At 30.1% G+C, this 19,939-nt stretch overlaps 1 protein-coding gene across 2 annotated transcripts in view; it reads right to left on the bottom strand.

Annotated features, from left to right (window-relative positions):
• LOC129980951 (sodium-independent sulfate anion transporter-like) overlaps positions 1 to 8,549 on the bottom strand; it is a 61,504-nt gene extending 52,955 nt beyond the window's left edge. The window contains exon 1 of one of the 2 annotated variants that reach the window (XM_056091464.1): positions 8,401 to 8,549. In XM_056091464.1, coding sequence (XP_055947439.1) covers positions 8,401 to 8,476 — 76 coding nt within the window. In that variant the 5' untranslated portion in view covers positions 8,477 to 8,549. The remainder of the gene's footprint in view (positions 1 to 8,400) is intronic. The other variant, XM_056091467.1, reaches the window with a different exon arrangement.
• Between the last annotated feature and the right edge of the window lie 11,390 nt (positions 8,550 to 19,939).

The raw sequence follows: 19,939 nt of genomic DNA, 5'->3' as shown, positions 1-19,939 counted from the left end.
TTTTAGTTCGAAGAGGGACCCTACAAAGGTTGATTCAAATATTTTCCAACAAGCTTAAAGAACAGGCCAGACACACTAAAATGCTTTACTACCATTTGTACCAAAAGAGATTTCTAAACAGACGCATTTTTTTCTAGGAAATATTTGTTCCGAGGAAGACGTGATGGACCAATACCTTCTAAAGTACACTTGACTTTAGGAGATGTTGGATGGACGGGGTAGATTCATCATCTGGTCTACTAGAGGGGATTTCTCAAAATGTATGAGGCTTTCGTAACTATTTATAAGAATATCCTAGCAAGAGCAATTGAAGTAACTGCACGTGTATGTGATGGCTTAGAATGCTTGTAATGTATTCGCCATTGGAAGGCTTAAATTTTTCAGAACACCTTCTCAAACATTATACTGCGTTTATATGTATGTAATGTAATTTTGCAGATGCGTGGCCGAAAATAAGAAATTTTTGAAATTTTAACTTCGATTATTTAATCCCGGGACGTTTAATTTGAAAAGGAAGAAGCGATGATAAAAAGACGTCTGTTCACATCGCAATACAAGAGCAAAGTCACAGAATTTTTTCCTTTAGTGGTTTTATTACGAGATTCCAATGGGGATTTTGTTGACACATATCGACTTGGGAAAGAGAATCTTAGGTATCTTTGAAAGGTTGTGACTTTTCCGTATCGGTCATAAAAGTGTCAATCACTGATATTATGCTTCTCTAGCATAAATTATTTTGCATACCTCCTTTGCATTTATTATTTTCGTTACAAGGATTGCTCAATATTATCCCTATATGTTGTATAAAGCAGCGGACCTAGTATCATATTGTTGCGCTTCGAATATCCGTAATTGTTTCCTCATATGCAAAGAAAAAGAGTTGTAACTGTAAATTTTCAAATTTTGGCTAATATCCTTGCATCAGACTTCATTAAGTCCGAAAATCACACTTTCGGAATTTTGTCTGTCGTTCTGTCTACTTGTGAACGAGACAACTCAAAAACACTTTCATTAAGATGGATGAAATTTGATATGCGATCTCTGCAACCAAGTTTGTAGATTTCTATAAAAGGTTGAATGAAATTCCTTTTCCGGAAGTTTGTCTGTCCACCCAAATGCAGAGGAATACGGTGCCTAGAACCGTATTCCTCTAAATATACTAACTAAAATAATCCTAAAAGATTTTATTGTTTCCAAGTGTTTAGGCATAGCTGGGAAGATGTTTAAAAACAACAGCAAAAAGAATAATGTCGATAACACTAATGATTCACAGAATATGTAAACTGAAATTGGCAGAAACAAGCTCTAACTTTTCATGTACCAACTTAAATTTTGGCGTATTGTCAATTAGGAGATGAGGCTACTTACCATCAGATAATTTTAAATATCTAATACATCCCGAGAGCTAAGCACTGAGGTGAAGATTTTATCTATTAAAGTACTAGTATAAAAAAATTAACCCCTTTCTTATAATTCCTGTTTGAGATGCAGTTTTATTAAATATGACGGAATACATTTGATAAAGAAAAGTCAACCAACTGACTCTCCGATCCGCCACGAAAGCACACAGATTTAAACCATAAGGCTCAATGACCGGACCGCCGCAACAGCAACACTGGCGTGAACTGTGGTTGAGTCCTAAAAGCCATCACCGGCCACGGTACAACCCTCCCCGTCATCGATGGGAGGAGTCAGATCCACCACCTATTTGCGTACTCTCCAGAGTTTCGAGATCCAACCACCATGCCGGAAGCATCTCATCCTCATTTTGAGCCCCCCCCCCCGAGGGACTTTTATTAAGGAAAATTAAGAAATAAGTTTTTTGCTTCTTTTTTATTTTCTCATATACAAGTGCCCAATGTCATTTCAAAATATTCTAATTGATTGCCTACAATTTATTTCACAACGCATCCGTTTCTTTCAGTCTTCCTGTATCATTTTAAAAGACATTCTTCACAATGTTAATCAACCCACATCCTTTTACTTTCTTAAAACTTATTGGTTTCTACTATTTGATCTGATTAAATTACGCTTATTCCATTTTAAAGTTTCCTTAAAGCTTTTTACCGTATACCAAAAATGTTGACAAGTCATGAAAATTGACAAAATTTTATCTACAAGTTTATAAAACAAAATTTTAATTCATACCATACGTTTGGCGCAGCACAATCAAGAATGGTTTGTGTGCCACTGAACTCCACCCAATCAAATCGAATTGTATAGAAATATAAAGAAAACATTATCATTGTCCAAATATTTCAATTCGAGATTTTGACGAATCTCTGCGTTTTAGGCCTCTCTGAAATCGAAAAACACAATTTAAAAAATTCTGTCCGTCGGTCTGTTGTGACAAAGATAACTCAAAAACACTTTGAGCTAAGTGAATAAAATTTAGTATACGTTCTTTAAACCGAAGTTTGCAGATATTTATTAAATTTTCAGCAAAGTCCATTCAGAGAAAGTCTGACAGTCCGGTTGTTTGAATATAAGTTATCACCATAATTACAAAATAAAGAGAGATAAATAGATAAAATTAAGTGCACATGTTAAATATCTACAGTGTAAACACCTAACAAATTTTGAGCTAAATCCAATGAGGTGTTGAACGTCTACCGGTGTATACTTTCCGAAGTACATTAATTCAAAAATGCAATGACTTTAAATATATCAAATTTAAGATGTAATTTAGTGATTGCAATTGTAGTTCTCTGCCAAAATTTGATTTGAATCGCTTGGGAAAAAAACTCTCTTAAACATAAATTCGCCTTTATTAGAGAGTATACGAGAATTTCCCTCACACGAAGAGACATTACATCTCCATGAGTGCAATGTTCTCTTCGAACAGTGCTCATGAGAATACAAAACCGAAACGACCGAAGAAAATAGCATTCTTTATACTAACAAATAACTATCACATTTTGGACAAAATGTGACAGGGACGTGAACAGAATATAACATGAACACCCCAGAATGGATAGATAAATTTTGGATTAAGACTTTATAGTAGGAGCGCATCAAATATTAATTCGAATTGTCTATTCTTGTGTTTCCGATACGATAACTCAAGCTGGATGAATGGAATTTGGAATGTGATCAACATCTAGTTTTGGATCTAACCAATCAATAGTAACGAGATCTGAAATACATACTCAATATTTTGCACTCCACAGATTAGATTAGTACAGTATGGGTTTTATTGTGTTTAATATTGCAACTATCCATAACAGCACGTTTCCTTAAATTCAGAAACGTTTGCTTGGCAGGCAATTCCGATGAGCTGCTGGCTTAAAGACGGGGCAATTTCTACTTTGCAAGTTGAAGCCATTGATTGAAATTAAAATAACATCTTTTTAGCATCAAAACGTATTAAAGAATTCTGAAACTCTAATCAGAAATATACTCGTAGTAGCATGCTAGTGCTAAGGTTTTTTTTTTCGTCTATTTTAACTCTATTTTTAAAATTTCCTTTTGATTAAACAATAACGATACTGTGAACATAAAAAAGATTATTTTATAATATGGGTTAACGCACACGTGATTAGATAACTAAAATAATAAGTACTGACTCAAAAAAATAAAAAGAATTATTAAATAATTTTAAAAATTAAAATCATTGCTCAACATACTGGTTTTTCGAATTGTAAAGAAATATAAAGATATTTTTTGTGCAATAATATGTTTCAATATGAAATTGTTGAGCAAAAACCTTCTAATCCAATATTTTGATTTTTTATGTTAAAATTTAATCAAAATTTTGAAAACTCTGTTTTTAAAGAACATTTACTATCTAAGAAGTAAATCTGGAAACGTTTTGTAGCTAGAAATCCAACGGTCTGGCCTGTAGAACGGTTTTTTCTTCATATATATCACATAATGGAATTTACAAATAATCCAACATTATTGAGTCAGAAAAAATCAATCATTTTTGGACAACAAATTGGGAATTTTTTTGATAGAAAAAGAATAAAGAAATCTATTTGTTTTTCGCAGTGATGCTTTCATAATATTTTTTCTTTATTCTGCAAACGAAACTCGATACTCTGAGATACTATCTAGGGGAATGGAAATGAAAATAACAGATAACATAATGAAGCGTTTATCTTGAGGTGCAGCTGTTTTGCATGGAGCACGCATTTAATTTTTTTGTTAACTGTATAATTGCACCTAAATCACGCGTCAGATGATAGAGGTGTCAACATATCACGTGATTTTCGTATTCTTCCATTTCCTGTAGCTAAGACCATGATTACATTAACTTGACATTTCATTATTGTTGATACTTCTTTATTTTTTGATCCAGGACTCGGCGCTTTTTAATATGCATTTTGTTACTTCGAGCTTTAAGAATCATTTTTCATTTCATTCTTAAGAGTTGAATAAGTTATTTAAGTTTGATTAAATGTTAGCACGTCAGAAATGAAACTCATCAATGCGAAATGTTCATAGAAGCTTCGCTTCGATGTTCTCCCTGTTAATACTAATTCTGAAAAAAAGGAAAATAACTATCACTTCTAATAATAAAAAAAAGAAAAAGACCTATCACTTTTAATAATAAAAAAAAGAAGAAGAACTATCATTTCTAATAATAAAGATGATGACATTTGCTCTATACAAGCCTTAACGTTTGACTTTATCAAACTTGCACTTAGGAGGAAGGGAATGTAAACCTCAGAGCAATTTTTTAAATAATTTATTTATAATTTTAATCAATTAGCAGTGAGAGAAATTCTGACATTTATCCATTATAATGTTCAAAAATATTTTAGTATAAAAATGATTTTTACCTCATATTAAAATTTAAAAAATTAAAGTAAAATAATAATTATTTTTAATGATACTTATTTGATCTACTGGCCTGCGCAAATTTTTCAAGTTATTTTGAACTTTTTTAAAAAATATTTTTTTCTTGTTTACTTTTTAACAATAGATTACATTGTTGTTCTAAATCTCAAAGCGTTTTCATTATTTCATTAGCGTTAATTTATATTTTATCGCGCTTTGAAAATTTATGAATTAGGAAGATAATTCTGTTTCAGTGTGATTGATATCAAGACAAAAATGACCATGAGACAAAAAGATGAGACACGCTGCCCCCTTTTTTTTTTTTTTTTTTTTTTAAATAAAAGTAGCTGAAAATGTTAAACGCAACAATTAAGAAATATTTTTAATTAACTAATAGCATGGTTAATATATTTATTAACGGCATTTACTATTCATTAACAATATGATTAATTCAATATCTTATTTTGTAAAATATATATTTTCCATTTGTTACTAAGTAAATTAGCAATTACTAGAATGAAATAATTTATAAATTTTTTTAAAAGGGAGAGGAATATAATTCTTGGTGAGGCTATTCATGTAAAATTTCATAAAAGCCAGCAGGCGCGCAGCGTTTTAAAGTGTCTAACTACTATTAGCGCACTTTTGAAGCTAAAACGTGAAATTTATGGTAGTACGCGCAGCCTAAGGGGAAACCAGCGGTCCCCACAAAACTTATACTCTCTAATAAAGATGAATTTGTGTTTTAAACGCGTTTTTACCCAACCAATCGAAAGCAACATTTGACACAATGCTACAATTGCAATCACAAAATCACATACCACATTTGATATATTTAAGACATTGCGTCGTTGAGTGATGTCCTTTACAGGTTTCTGAAATTACAGAATGACAGACATTGAAGACCTAATTGAATTTGGCTTAAAGTTTGGCAAGTTAAACATTAGACTTATTAAGAATAAGTCTAATGCTAAATATGCGTATCGCATTTTGTCCATCTAGCTCTGTTTGTTCGCAGTTATAGTTAACTTACCTTTGAATTGCAGAAATGGGACTTTCACTGAATAGATTTAGTTCAAAATTTGATATAAATTTACAAATTTGGTGTACAGATCACATTCCAAATTTCATCCATATAGTTCGAGTTATCTTTGTCACAAATATTTTCCAAAAATGTGTTTCACGAACTTTGGAAGGGTTTTCAAAACTCTAAGGAAGTAAAACAGATTTCAGATTTAAAGCCAACAATTTCGACAAACCAAAGCCAAAATGTAACCAAAAGCCGTAAATGTAAAGCCATTTTTGTTTTTCCACTGTGGATTTAATCTTTTCAAGGAAAGGATTTGATTTAATAGATACAATTCACCATATTTTTTTTAACTGTGGCGGATTTCAACACACAAGCACCTCTTTCTAGAAAATAATCGCCTACAGTTGGTAAGATCGTACGGTGAACGCGTTTTATTTTGTGTAAAATATTTAATTTAAGAGGAAGAAGATGATGATCAGAACTCAGTTACCTCCTAATTGGAATTCATTATTGTGCCAGTGGCTCAAAAAAATAATTTACTTAATTTTATGATATATATACAACAACTTTTGCATTAAATGTATGTAAAATATTTTGTAAAGAATTCCATGCTTGTTTCTTCTAAGATTATTTTGTTTTTGTAAAAGAAATAATTTGAAGAAAAGGCGTAGAGTTCTTTAACAATTTTTATTTTTTATGATTTAATGAAACAGTTCCCATTTTTTATTAATTAACAGGATTTCATTTTAAAAGCTACGACAAGCGCAATGCAGAGAATTTAGAAAGCAAGCAGAAAACAGAAAAAAGAAAACATGAGAAAGTGTTTAATTTTATACAGGAATTTGCCGACTCAGCGTGTTGGCTTTGTGGGAAAATAATAGCCCTTATAGCTTTAGTTAAATTCAAGTGAAACCAGAGCTCGAATGATTAAGAAATAATTATTTTTAACGTGTAGCTAAATTGAAATTATTTCATGTATTTAATTCATTTACAAATAAAATTAGTGGAAGCACAGATTTTTATGATGAATTTTCAGATGAATTATTTTAAAATGAAATGCTTAAATACACGAAACATTTCAGAAAATCTTTTTCCGAGAGCTTCTCTGAAGGAGGGCAGTAATCATTGGCTTAATATCTTTAAAATGATAGCGTAAGTAAAGCAATGTGCATTCCGATTTTCATGTAATAATATATTCGAGGTAAAAATTTCAGCTTTTGTTCTAGGAATAGAAACAACATCCGCTTTCCCGTTAAAAACTCTTAATTTTTTTTTCAGGTAAAGATCAGGTCCAGATTCCATCCGTTACTAAACGACCTTATACACAATGTAGGCTTTTGAAATCAAATCGATTACATGTGCAAATCGGTCAAGCAGTAGTGCAATGATGCAGATCCGTATACGTCGCAAACCGGCGTTGTGTATTGCAGATTGAAATTCAAATTTCATTTTATAACTAAATAGTTGGAAAATTATATGGTTTTTACAGATAAATTTCATAGTTCTTCGTTCATATGAATGGAAATTCTCAATTACAAATAATTTTTTAGAAATAATGCTACAATACTTGAAGAAATACATAGTTTTCAAGAAAAATTTATACGCTAAATTTCATTTACTATTCAATATATAAATACGAAATACACAACAATAATACTTACAAAAATATATAAAGCTACAATATCTCTAGCCACAAATATTTATGAAAGGTATATTTTTTTATCAGTTTTTTTGACTTCCTAAATTTTTTTACATTATAATGTAGTATTAAAAGCATTTTTAAAAACTGATATAAGAACATTTAAAAATTAAAGAATCGTCTGCAAAAGGACTAAAAAATGATCGTCTGCAAAAAATTAAAATTCCAAAAATACAATTTCCCAATGTAATCGCAGCTAGCAAGATTTATATGTAGATATTTTTAGAATGCTGTGAAGTGAAGAGAGTTTCAATACAGAGCATTCATTAATTACTTTTAGAATTTATTGAAATTAGAATAATTGGTGCAACTTGATCCTTCTGCTCTTCATATAAAAATTAATCATCAAATCAACAAATTTCAATACGTCTTAAAGGATTCCGTTTTTTAATTAAATATCCGTCCGGAAATTTTAATTAAATATCATCAATAAATTCGTCATTTATAAGCATAAAATGATGCTTTTTAAGAAACTAGATTATGCATATTTTTAAAATTAGCAACTTAAGTCATAAACGGAGAAATTAAATACATTTTTCAAAATTAGTTACAACTCTTTTTGTTGTTTAATTATTAAAAATTTGTACTCAAATAAGTGAAATTTAATTTTTTTGATTATACTAATAACTATTGAATAAACATTGAGCAATTGTTGGTAAAAAGACAAGAAGTTTTATAACAAGGCTCTGTCATGGGAACAGAAAATATTTAAATAATGAAAAAATATATATTCACTAAAGTATTTTCCGAATAATTTTTTATTTAATTTATTTTCTGTGGCCTCGAAAAAAAAATTAATTTTAAAAATATTACAAAATTTGGAAAATGAATTCAGATTTTAAAAAAAAGAAAAGAAATTAAACAAAACAAAAACAAACGCAATCCTTACTCTTTGAGGCACCATTCCTAACCTCCAGAGCAATACTTCTTATAGTGGAATCCTTCATGGTTACCTTGCAGCTCATTTTCTTGAAATATTATTTCTGCTATTATTTCTACCTCGTTACATCTTTGTAAAGAACTTGTGAATTGCTCAACACGAAATTTCTATATCTTCGCTACTGCCATCTGTCGGCAAGCGGATGTAAGAGCGAAAATGAAGTCAAGGACAGCTGACCAAACACAGCGTACGAGGTGGCAAACAAATTTGCTTTAAAGATAAGGATGACATGAGCAGGATGAACAAACTGTAACTCATGACGGATACCATTTATGCTAATCGAGTTTTGTCTTCGCGTCGCGATAGTATATATAGTTTCACATTTACTTAAAAATGTTTCAATAAATTTATACGCCCGCATATTTTTACTTTAAAAAAACATAGGACTACAATTGTGGTCCCAAAATCACATAAATAATTTGATATATTTAAATCATTTTATTTTTGTGCTATCGCGTTTACATGCTTCTAACAGATATTCAATTTCTTGTTGTATTTGGCTCAAAATTTGATAGGTCTCTTCAATATTCATGTTAGATCTGTATACCAAATTTTAGCTATCTAGCGCTCTTCTTTTTGTAGCTATCGTGTTATCTAATATTCGGACAGCCGGATAGATAGCCTTCCTCTTGGTAGATTATGCTCAAAATTTGATACAAATCTGCAAATGTGGTGTAAAGACAATATACCAAATTGCATCTATCTAGTTTAGTGCGCTTTTGAATTATCTTTATTATAGACAAGAATTTTTGCACACTTTTTCACATATTTACACATTTGTCAAAAATATGTAAATATGTATTGTTTTCGAACTCAAAGAGGTCTAAGAAGTGGAGATTTATAAAAAAATTTGACGATTACAAAATTTTCTCTATATTTCGTACACGAGAAAGTAAAGAGAGAGAGAGATCAATCGTGTAATGAAATGAATTTTAATGTATTTATTCTACATATTATAACTGTTTTCAATAATTTTTTTTATTTCAAATCAGTTTTAAAATATATATTCTCTGTTAGTATCAGTCGCGCTGGCATTTGCCCGTGGATTAGCAGGGCCCTGCTAAGGGTTCCAGTTTACCTTAAATGTAGAATCTACTACATTTGCCCGTGGATTAGCAGGGCCCTGCTAAGGGTTCCAGTTTACCTTAAATGTAGAATCTACTAAGAATATACTTAAGAATCTGCTTAAATGTAGAATCTACTAAGAAATAACGTTTGTATTATGATGTCTAACCAGGGCAGGATTATACCTTTTGGGGGCCCTTACACAACGCTAATTTCGTGGCCCCTTTTCTTCCCCAAATCTCCCTAATATTTCCCCCTTTCTCCTCCCCCCTTCCTTAATATTTTCTGGGTGATTTTAAGTTAATATTTATATAAATAGTTTCCAAGTACAAATTTTGACAAGCTTAAATATAAAGCGCTTAAATGCAAATCACTGTACAAAATATTCTTTTACGTATATCTCGTACAAAAAAAATTGCTCATTTAAAATTAAGAAATAATTTTTTTTAAAAATAAAAAGCAAAAAAAAAAAAATTTTTTTTAACAACTCTATATAAAAATTAATAACATGATCGAATATTTTTTATATTACTAAGCGCAACATTTTTTTTAATTATAAAGCAACATAAATCAAATATAATTCACTAGGAATGTTACTAGAAGGAAATTCCACAATTAACTTAACCATGACTAGATTTTAATATGAATAAATTCGATTAAAAGGCTTTAAAAAAGAAATAAAAGCATAAAACTTTTTACCTTTGATAATACCTAGAGGGTTCGGGATCTCTAAAAGTTGCAGAGCTTCGAGGCATTTGTATACTTTGTCTATTTAATAATTCAGCTTTTTGTCAAAGCAAGTTTCGTCCTCCTGACAAAACATTGCCCATTGTTTGGGTTTAGCTTTATATTGTTAAAATCGTACCTCTGATAATTTATCTCTGATTCTAAATTGGCTAAGCTGCTGCAAGAAAAATAAAATTTTGTTAATTATGGTTTTTTTTTATTAATAATATTTATTTGTTTTAAGTTAAGCATTACTTGTCAAATAAGAATTATTAACTTTGTTTAGTTATATTGACGTCTCGTTTTAAAGCAACCCCTTGACTATATTGGACTTCGTAATTGTGAACGTCTATCAGATGACAAAGACGACTCCTGAGCTGGCCTCACCTCTTCAAACTTCCGCATCACACCAGCGGGGCTAAAATGAAAATGTGTTTTGAACATACTTCTTTATTGTATGAAGTCGTGATGGTCTCGTAGCACAGCCTCGGTCCGAAACCCATTTCTAATAAATGGCCGCCATATAAGTGAGTCTGTTGCATGCTAAAATTGTTAAATATTAAGTAGTCCACCCAAAAATGCGATGATGAAGCTTAGAGAGAGGGTTGCCGGCTGAAATATCATGGTCGCCATCTAATATGCTTCAAGATTCACGAAGTCAGTCTCCGAACAGTCCTCGTGTAGATCACAAATAAATCTTTGAAGAAAATGAACCAAAACTAAATCTTTCTTGCATTAAAACAAGTTTTTTAAAAATTTGTTTTGTCACTTTTTTTTTCTTACTGATGCTTGTATCCTGTGCCTCAGAATCAAAAGTGACCGTCGATTAGAACAGGAGGGGAAGGCGACTGCATTTAGATTTCAATTTAATTTCCATGCGCATTTCTCATTCGATTAACCCATGAATGGATTGAAACCATAAAATGAAAACCATGGAGCTTGAATGTATACTACAACATGGGAGTCACTTGCATGATTTCTTGTAGATTAATTTCATAAAATAAATCTTTAAAATGTTACAAAGAATAATGTAGGAACCTATCATAATATATTTTGTTCGTTTATTTATAAACATTTTTATTAAAATTGATGTGCTTTATGTTTGTAAGAATATTATATTGTAATTGGTTTTTTACTTTACTTCCTCATATTCCAGAATCTTGAAATTTTTGTCCATTCGAGTATTATCGATGATACTGCATCATTTTATTATTTGCAGAATTTAAATATTAGTCAATCGATTATTAAATTACTTGAATTTCCATTTCATAAATTAAAATGGTAATGAATTTGAGAAAATTTGATTTCCTGATTTCATAATATTTGAATAATGAAATATAAATTTAAAACTAAAAAATGAGGGTAAAAATTAAAATAAAAAAGTAGGTTTTTTTTCAACTCACAAATAAACGTACAATAAAAGTTTATTATTTTTAATTATATTTCATGATAACAAACAAGAAAATTCAATTAAACGGTAACAATTTATATTTGTACTTTTTGATTATCGTTTTGCAATACCGAATATTAACCCACAAAAATCTAATCAAATATTTTGTGGTGTAAGTTAATAATATAATTTTTGAACTCGAAAATGTACTTATAATTAAAAAAATATTATTCTAGGTGTCTTAATAACTTAATTTTGATAGAGTTTTTTCATTATTCAAAATTACAAGATTTTTTACTGCCAGCCGTCTTAGATACTTCTTTATTAATCATTTTCTTGTCTTAAGGCTATAGTGACTTTAAGATTACATAATAAATTAACAGCTATTACTCAACAAATAACCTATTCTACGTAATACACCCTATGGCGCCCAAATATTTTTTTCTTTTAATTTAGAGAACTTGAAAACTTTATCTTCATTTTTTTATAAAGAGCATTGTAAAATTACATGGGAATATTTAAAAAATGTATAGTTATTTTTTTCTCCTTTTTTCATTAAAAATATTGTCGTTGCAAATATTTTACAAAAGAAAACCTTTCAATTATTTTGTCTCGTTGCAACGAGCAACTCTTGAGACACATCTTTATGACATTCGATTGCCTCAGCAGTATTTCAAGACAGTTTATTTATAAGAACCTAAAAGGAATTTAGTTGTATTACAAGTAATATTTAATAAATGAAAAATCATTCTTTTTACTGAAGGAAAAAAGAAATCATGTGACTTACGGAAATATCTTTATATAACATATGCTGTGGAAATCCAAATTGCTAATACCTCTCTGAGATTGCTTAAAAAGATGTCATACGTTGTAATGTCATACATCCAAGTGCAAATCTTTTCTCAGATTTAATGATCGAATACATTTTAATAATGACACAGCATTTTTGTTCATCTAGAATTCAGAGAAGTAATGCACTGACTAAATTCACATTTTTTTTCAGAGTCATACGCTGATTCATATTTATTCATGTGTTCGTTGATTGTGTACATATTCCGAATAGATAATAACGGTTAAACCTGAAAATATGATAAAAGCTTAATGATAAATATTTCAAGGCCGTACCGGGACTCTTTGACATCGTCGTAGGTCCCCGAATGAGGTGAAAAATGTATCGAATATTCTAGGTTTTACTTTTAAAAGTTGAAAAATGAAATTTCACTAACTATGTTTGGGTTTTCATTCTCAAGCCGATAAAGTATTTGTTTCATCTATGCCTAACATCCTTATGTAGAGAGTCTCACGTTATGAGGATAAAGACAGAAAGAGGAAGGTGTTGAAAACCCATGAACAAACCTAGAATTTAGACTATTAACTACTATTATAACGTAGACTGGTCGGTCCAAACCAACTTGATGACACTTTTCGGAAAGATGATAAACTACAATATAATTAAGGTTGCATTTAGACTAAGCAGAAAATTCGTTATCTATTCAAAAACGCTAAATTGCGATAACTGTTTATTACGAAATTTGTATCCAAGATCAACCAGAGGAAGTGATCTCACCAAAGTTTTCTCGCACACTCTTTAATATATGTGTTAGCCCAAGCACATTGCACCTTTCTTAACTATAGTACACCATTGGTATAGTATAGTTAGGAAATACTAATCTTAAGTATAAATTTAGCATTTTTTACTGAATCTGCCATATTATCTTTGGATAGTGTTTTTAGCGATAAATCTCTGGCATGTGGTTAATAGTATCCGAAAACCGAATTTGTGTTTTAAACACATTTCCTACCCGATTAAAATAAGAATTTGACAAAGAACTACAATTTCAGTTACAAATTCATATATGAAATTTGATATATTTAAATCCCTGCGTTTTTCAGTTTTCACATTTGTATCCTTCAGAAAGTACAGACCGACAGACGATCACCCACTAATCGGACTTGGTTCAAAATGTGAGAGGTGTCTACAATATAGATGCCACATCTGTTTGCTGAATTTTATCCATCTAGTTCGTTTTGTTGTGTAGATAACGTGTTAATTAATATTCGAACAGCTGGATAGACAGATTTTCACTTGATGGATCTAACTTAAAATTTGATGGAAACCTACAAATTTGGTGTAAAAATCATATACCAAATCTCACACGTTTTTGAGTTATCTTTGTCACAGACAAACCGACTGGCGGACAGGTAGACATTTCTTTATAATGTGTTTTTCGAACACCGAGGGAAGCCAGGAAGGACGTGGGGATTCGCCAAAATCACGACATGGAATTTTTGATGACAAGTCTTTCTATATACTTCGTATATGACAAAGTAAAAAGCGCACGTCAAAAGAATTCAAACGTTTTCAACCACGAGGATTAAGGAGCCTCTTTCAGAATATACAAAAATTCGTGAAGATTCAGAATCCACGCTCGTGCTTCTATTGTTTATAAGCAGTGACATAGCCATGAGACTATATGCGAAACAATAGAAGGGAAACTGGAAAATGAAAGATACGCCAAGTATAAAGTTATTGGTAGGTTTCTAAATTTAACCTATACTAATGTAATTCATTTTCGTAGGACTCATTTGTAGCTTGAAAGTAGCCATAAAGGGAATTTTCTACAATTGACTGTGTGATTCAAATATTGCACAAATTTCATTAGCGTCCACATGAATCTTTATAAATTATTTTCTAATTTTTTTTAATTATTGCAAGCAAGCAATTACTGTCATGACAGTACAGAGAATTTCGTAATTTTTTTAAACTTTAAATTAAAGTTGTAGACTTTTTTCACTATTCTTTTTACATCAATGTATTCGGCTTTTCTATGAAATGACGTCACTTTCGGATGATGCTACTAATTTATCGTTTTTTTTATTTATAATTAACTAGCCGCCTTTGGCGACCAGCCGGTTCGCCAATTTTTTTGTTCGTTTAAATTTTAATAATTAAATAGGTTGGACCGGAGTTTAACCCCCCCTTCTTCGCCAAGTTGCGATAACGCGCCAAAGCTGGCAATCTTTATTATGCACTATAATTGAACATCTGCTCCTTTGCTTTTGAACATTTCGCATGGCCGTTGTTGGCGATTTTTTAAAATTTCGCCAAGCAAGGGGTTAAACTCCGGTTGTGCCATTAAATATTTTACGCAATTCCAACTTTAATAGATTTTTCAGCAAAATATTTTAAAGCTTCAAATTTTGATAGTCATATAATTCACTCATAATATTATAAAGGCCTTCAGTCATAACGTGATATGTATCTCTCTAATTTTCTGTTACCCCTCATAGAATTTATGCTTTAAATGAAAGTGTAAATGATTAATCTGTAATTAATATAATAATATTTTTTACTGAAACAAAGCATTTTTTTTAATAATATGATTACTGATAATAGAGTCACTGAGCGTTTAAACTTTATGGGCACTAAAGAATATCTTTCTTAATTTATGTAATATATCAAGAATTTGTCAACAAAATTTTCTCAGATTCATCATGAAGAGATCGATTAATTAACAATGTTTAATTTTAAATGCATCAAACACTAAGAAAATAAAATGAATCGTTTATAATAATCGGTCGGAAACAGGTTTAAAAAAACTACTTAAAGAACGATGTACTTAAAACTATAAGCATATACAAAAATATATATAACTAACATAAATACAATTTAATTACAAAAGCATGCAACTAACCTAAAAATAATTTAAATCATCCATTGATAATGGTTGTCATGTCAACAGTCAGAATACAATGCGCATGCGTCAATTTTCTCGCCAGTTACGGCAACGCAAATGCGTGAATTTTTCTACGCCAGTTGAGGTAACGCTATGCAGATTATACATTTTTAATTTCCTTTATTCTGTGTTATTTTAATTCAAAAGTACTTCAGAATGAATCTGAAACATGGATTAATTAACAATGTTTAATTTTAAATGCATCAAACATTAAGAAAATAAACAGAATCGTTTGAAATAATCCGCCGAAAAATGTTAACCCTAGTCTCATTACTGTTGGGAGAAAAAAAAACTGAAGCCTTACTCATTTGGCGGTGGGGGAAATGGAAGATTTTTTTTGGCTGGAAAATTAGTTTTTAATTAATAATTAAAATTTTAATCAAAATTTCAAAAAAAGGGACCCCAGGTGCACATTCCCGACCTCTAAGGTATACATGTACCAAATTTGATAACTGTATGTCAAATGACCTGGCCTGTAGAGAGCCAACACACACACACACATTGAGCTTTATTATAAGTATATAGATAGATTAAGACTTTTAAGCAGCGCTACTAATTTATCGTTTGAATTCTTACTTTTAATTAATAATCTTGCGCCAGAAAGAATCGCGAGATTATAATTTGGTGTTTTCGAACTTTTTACATTTTAATTATCTCACTCCTGTAACACTTATGTTTATTCTATAATGACTTTTTGTATACTTTATTATCGCATTTTTAGGACTTTTACCGCACTCTTACGAATTGTAAGCATTTCTCAAAGAATCTGTAAATAGAATATAATTTTTAAATTAAACTGCAGTGCTTTCATTTGATTTTGCCGCGTATATAATTGTTTCCAACAATAGCGAACTTGTCCTTGCGGTAGGATTACTTGATACTACTTATTTGTTAATTTCATCTATCGCAACGCCTCATAAACAAACGATACAATGGCTATATCTCCTAAGCTCACACATTGTGTCCTTAATTGATTTAATCTAATATTTAGTAAACAGTTTCAATATATTCAAGTAATACAACAATTAGTTATTGAAGTTTTCTTTAGGGTATTCATTTATTTTGATATATTCTTTCAGAATGAAAAAGCTTAGAGCAGCCATTTTTATTATATTTTGACAAATACTAATCGATGGTTAATAGGAGAAAAAAATCTTAATTTGATGATTTCCATCTCTCAATTTGACTAAAAAAAATCTGCACATTCAAACTATTTAGTTGCGGAAGAAATATCGCATGTGTACACCTGACCCTAAGATGAACTTTGGCCTCTTCTTCGAATGGAACAGCCCGAGTAAACAAAAGAATTATGTTGAATGAAATTGATTCGATGCATTTGACACGTATTGGAAGCCAAATGTGCATAATAAAAATAAACGTAGTTCGTCACTATAGTTATTTTGTACATTTTTATTGATAAATTCGATGCTAAAATTAATTTTCGCGTAACTGAGAAATAGAACAAAATAAAGGCACTAATTCAAATTGTGTGCACAATAGTTCAACTCAACTTTAAGCATAAAAAGTGATCTGAATAAACAGATAAAGATTTGAGTATCATAATTAAATAGCTTTTTACAAAGTATGTCAATATTGAAAACAAGTAATAACTTGAGTGGATGAATAAAAAGTATTTTATTAACGATTGAAAATTTGAACAAGATATATAAATATATATAGGGAGAGTGTGAACTAATAGTAGTAGGAATTGAAAAATGATAATTTGTATTGATATTTCCACTTAATTAAGTATATAATTTATATAAGAAAAATCCGAAATTTTTTGCTTAGCATCTTTTCGAAAAGTAGATTTAACGCACTTTCAAAACAACACTCCCTTCTTTATATACACCGATGTCATTTCAAAAGTAAACAGAGACGGAAATATGCACAGATAATTTTAGAAGTTGCAAACTGCGTAAAAGAAATGCGTTGGAAAGAAAGTAGAGATTTATAAAACTGATTTTCAAATAAATACTTTAAAATTATTAAGATAAATATGTATTAAAAAAAAGATTTTCACTCCAACTATTTTATTATAGTTCTTATTAAATTTACATTAAGCAAGTTTACAAAAACAAAGACATTTAGAATGGACAATTCATTACTTTTAGTTCTTTATTATATTAATAAGAACTTGTTTTGAATTGTTTTGATAAATTTTTATTTTATTTCATGTTTTATATCATTTATATATATATTTATTATTAAAATTTATAATCACTTTCTTTCAGGTGTGCTGGAATTTTGAAATTTTGCACTCAATTTGAACTTATAAATTTTGTATGGTAGTATACTATTTTAATATTTTCAGAACTCAATTACCAGTTAATTAATTAATAGTTTAATTTTGATTCAATACGTTTAGAGAAATCTTTTAATGAACTTTGAAAAAAACCTAAATGAATTTAAAGATTTCATGATAATTATAATGATAAATTAGAAATTCCAGACGAAAAAGTATAAAAAAATTAAATTAAAAGATTCCGATTTTCAGAAGAATGATAAAAGTATATTTCTGAAATTATACTTTTTACTTTTATTAAATTTTTAGCGTGATTTTATTGTTTCTATTGAAAATATATATGTTTCTATTAAAGAATATCAAATTTTTCAAAGACACATTTAATTTTCAACAACTGCAAAAGCACAAGAAATAATTTTTGATTGTTATTATGATATAGCACTTCCCCAGTTTTTTTTCCACTTTTAAAAGAATTTTAATCGAACGAGAAAATTAAACAAAAATTGAAAAATCCTTTAAATAATTTTAATCAATTAAACGTACAAATGATGATTTCTGGGAGAGTTCGAAAAGTAGAACATTTACCTGACACATTTACCAACACATTTACCAGAATTAATTTTAATAGAAATATCCTGCTGTCTATAATAAATAGTTAAAAAAAGGAAAGAAAAATTGAACAAATGAGAAATAATAGAAATTGGAATGATAATCCAGTCAGCTGCGTAAAGCATTGAAATCAGTGCTTCTATAAAAATGTTCTGTGAAGCTGTCTGTTAGATGAGTTTGCCGAAGAGAGGTTAAATGATATGACTTAGGTAGGATGTGTACATTAAAAACAGAGAAAGAAATGCGGATCCATAATTTCTATGATTTTTACTTTTTTACTTTCTTGTATTCGAAGTATAGAGAAAATATTGTAATCTTCAAAAAATTCAAACTCATGTTTTTTGACGAATATTTACGTTTAGTGTTCGAAAAACTCATTTTTTGACATTATGTCTGTCTGAGACAAAAGATTACTCAAAAACGCTTTGAACTAAACGAATAACATCTGGTATATGATTTTTAGATAAAAACGGTAGATTTCTATGAAATTTTGAACAAAATCCATTCGCAGGAAGTCCGCTTGCAAGGCTGTTCGAATATAAGTTATTGGGATAATTGTAAAATGAAGGTAGCTGGGTGGACAAAATTCGCTCCATAGATTTAACATCTATAATCTAGACACCTATTCAATTTTGTGCCAACTCCAACAATGGGTTGAATGTCTGTTACAGAAGTATATAAATGCTATAGTGCAAACACACAATGGTTTAAATATATCAAATTTGGTATGCGATTTTCTGACTACAATTGTAGTTCTGTTCAGATTTTCAATTGAATAGGTTTAGCAAAAACGCGCCTAGAACATAAATTCGATATTTGGATACAGCATGTCCGGGACCGATTACTAAAATAAATAAGAAACGCCAAGGATGACTCGACAGATTCAGCAAAAATACTAAATTCACACCAAAGATTAATATTTCGTAACTATTATGCACACTATGTAAGGCGCTTTCTGCCTTAGTCAAAGTCTACAATTTTATGCAAAGGAAAAGTGATAAAAACCTTTACTGAAGAGTAAACGAGAAAGTTTCGGAGAGACCACAATTCCTGAAGTTGCCGATGCAGTATTTTGTACACATTTAAGTGAGAATGTTGACATGGACTAGAGGATTCTAACATTGATTAATAATTTTTAGTGAATTTCATGCTGAATATCATTGTTGTTGTTGTTTCTAATGACTCTTGTCTAGACAAACCCACTGACTTTAAGAAGTTATGAAAGTCATGAATATCATTAATGTATGTAATCCATTTTTTATGACTTGAGCCTTGATAAAATTTTATATTATCCATTTTGGCATTATGCCTGTATGTCTATCTATCTGTCTGTGAACGTGATAATCCGAAAACATTTTGAGCTAGAGGGTTGAAATGTGGTATATGGCCTTTGTAGATTTATCATATTTTGAAGGAAATTCAATGAGAGGAAGTCTGTCTGTCCAGTTGTGCAAACGTAATTAAAACAATAACTCCTAAGGGAAGAGAATTAGATAAAATTTGGTGCAGAAATGTAATATCTGTTGTTGTTGTTTCTTATGGCACTTGCCATGGACAAGCCCGCTGTTACGAAGACAGCTATTTTAAGCCGTTGGGGGAACGTCTCGTTTTTTTAGGAGTGCCAACTAGGAACAAAAGTACGACTTCGCTACTCACGTATCACTCTTTCGCTTACTTAACCCCCTTTTTACAGGAGGGCACATTCACACATCTTAC

Source organism: Argiope bruennichi, chromosome 8, assembly GCF_947563725.1.
Source record: "Argiope bruennichi chromosome 8, qqArgBrue1.1, whole genome shotgun sequence".
NCBI lineage: Eukaryota > Metazoa > Arthropoda > Arachnida > Araneae > Araneidae > Argiope > Argiope bruennichi.
Note: the sequence above shows the minus strand (reverse complement) of the source record. Positions and strands in the feature narration are given on the sequence as shown.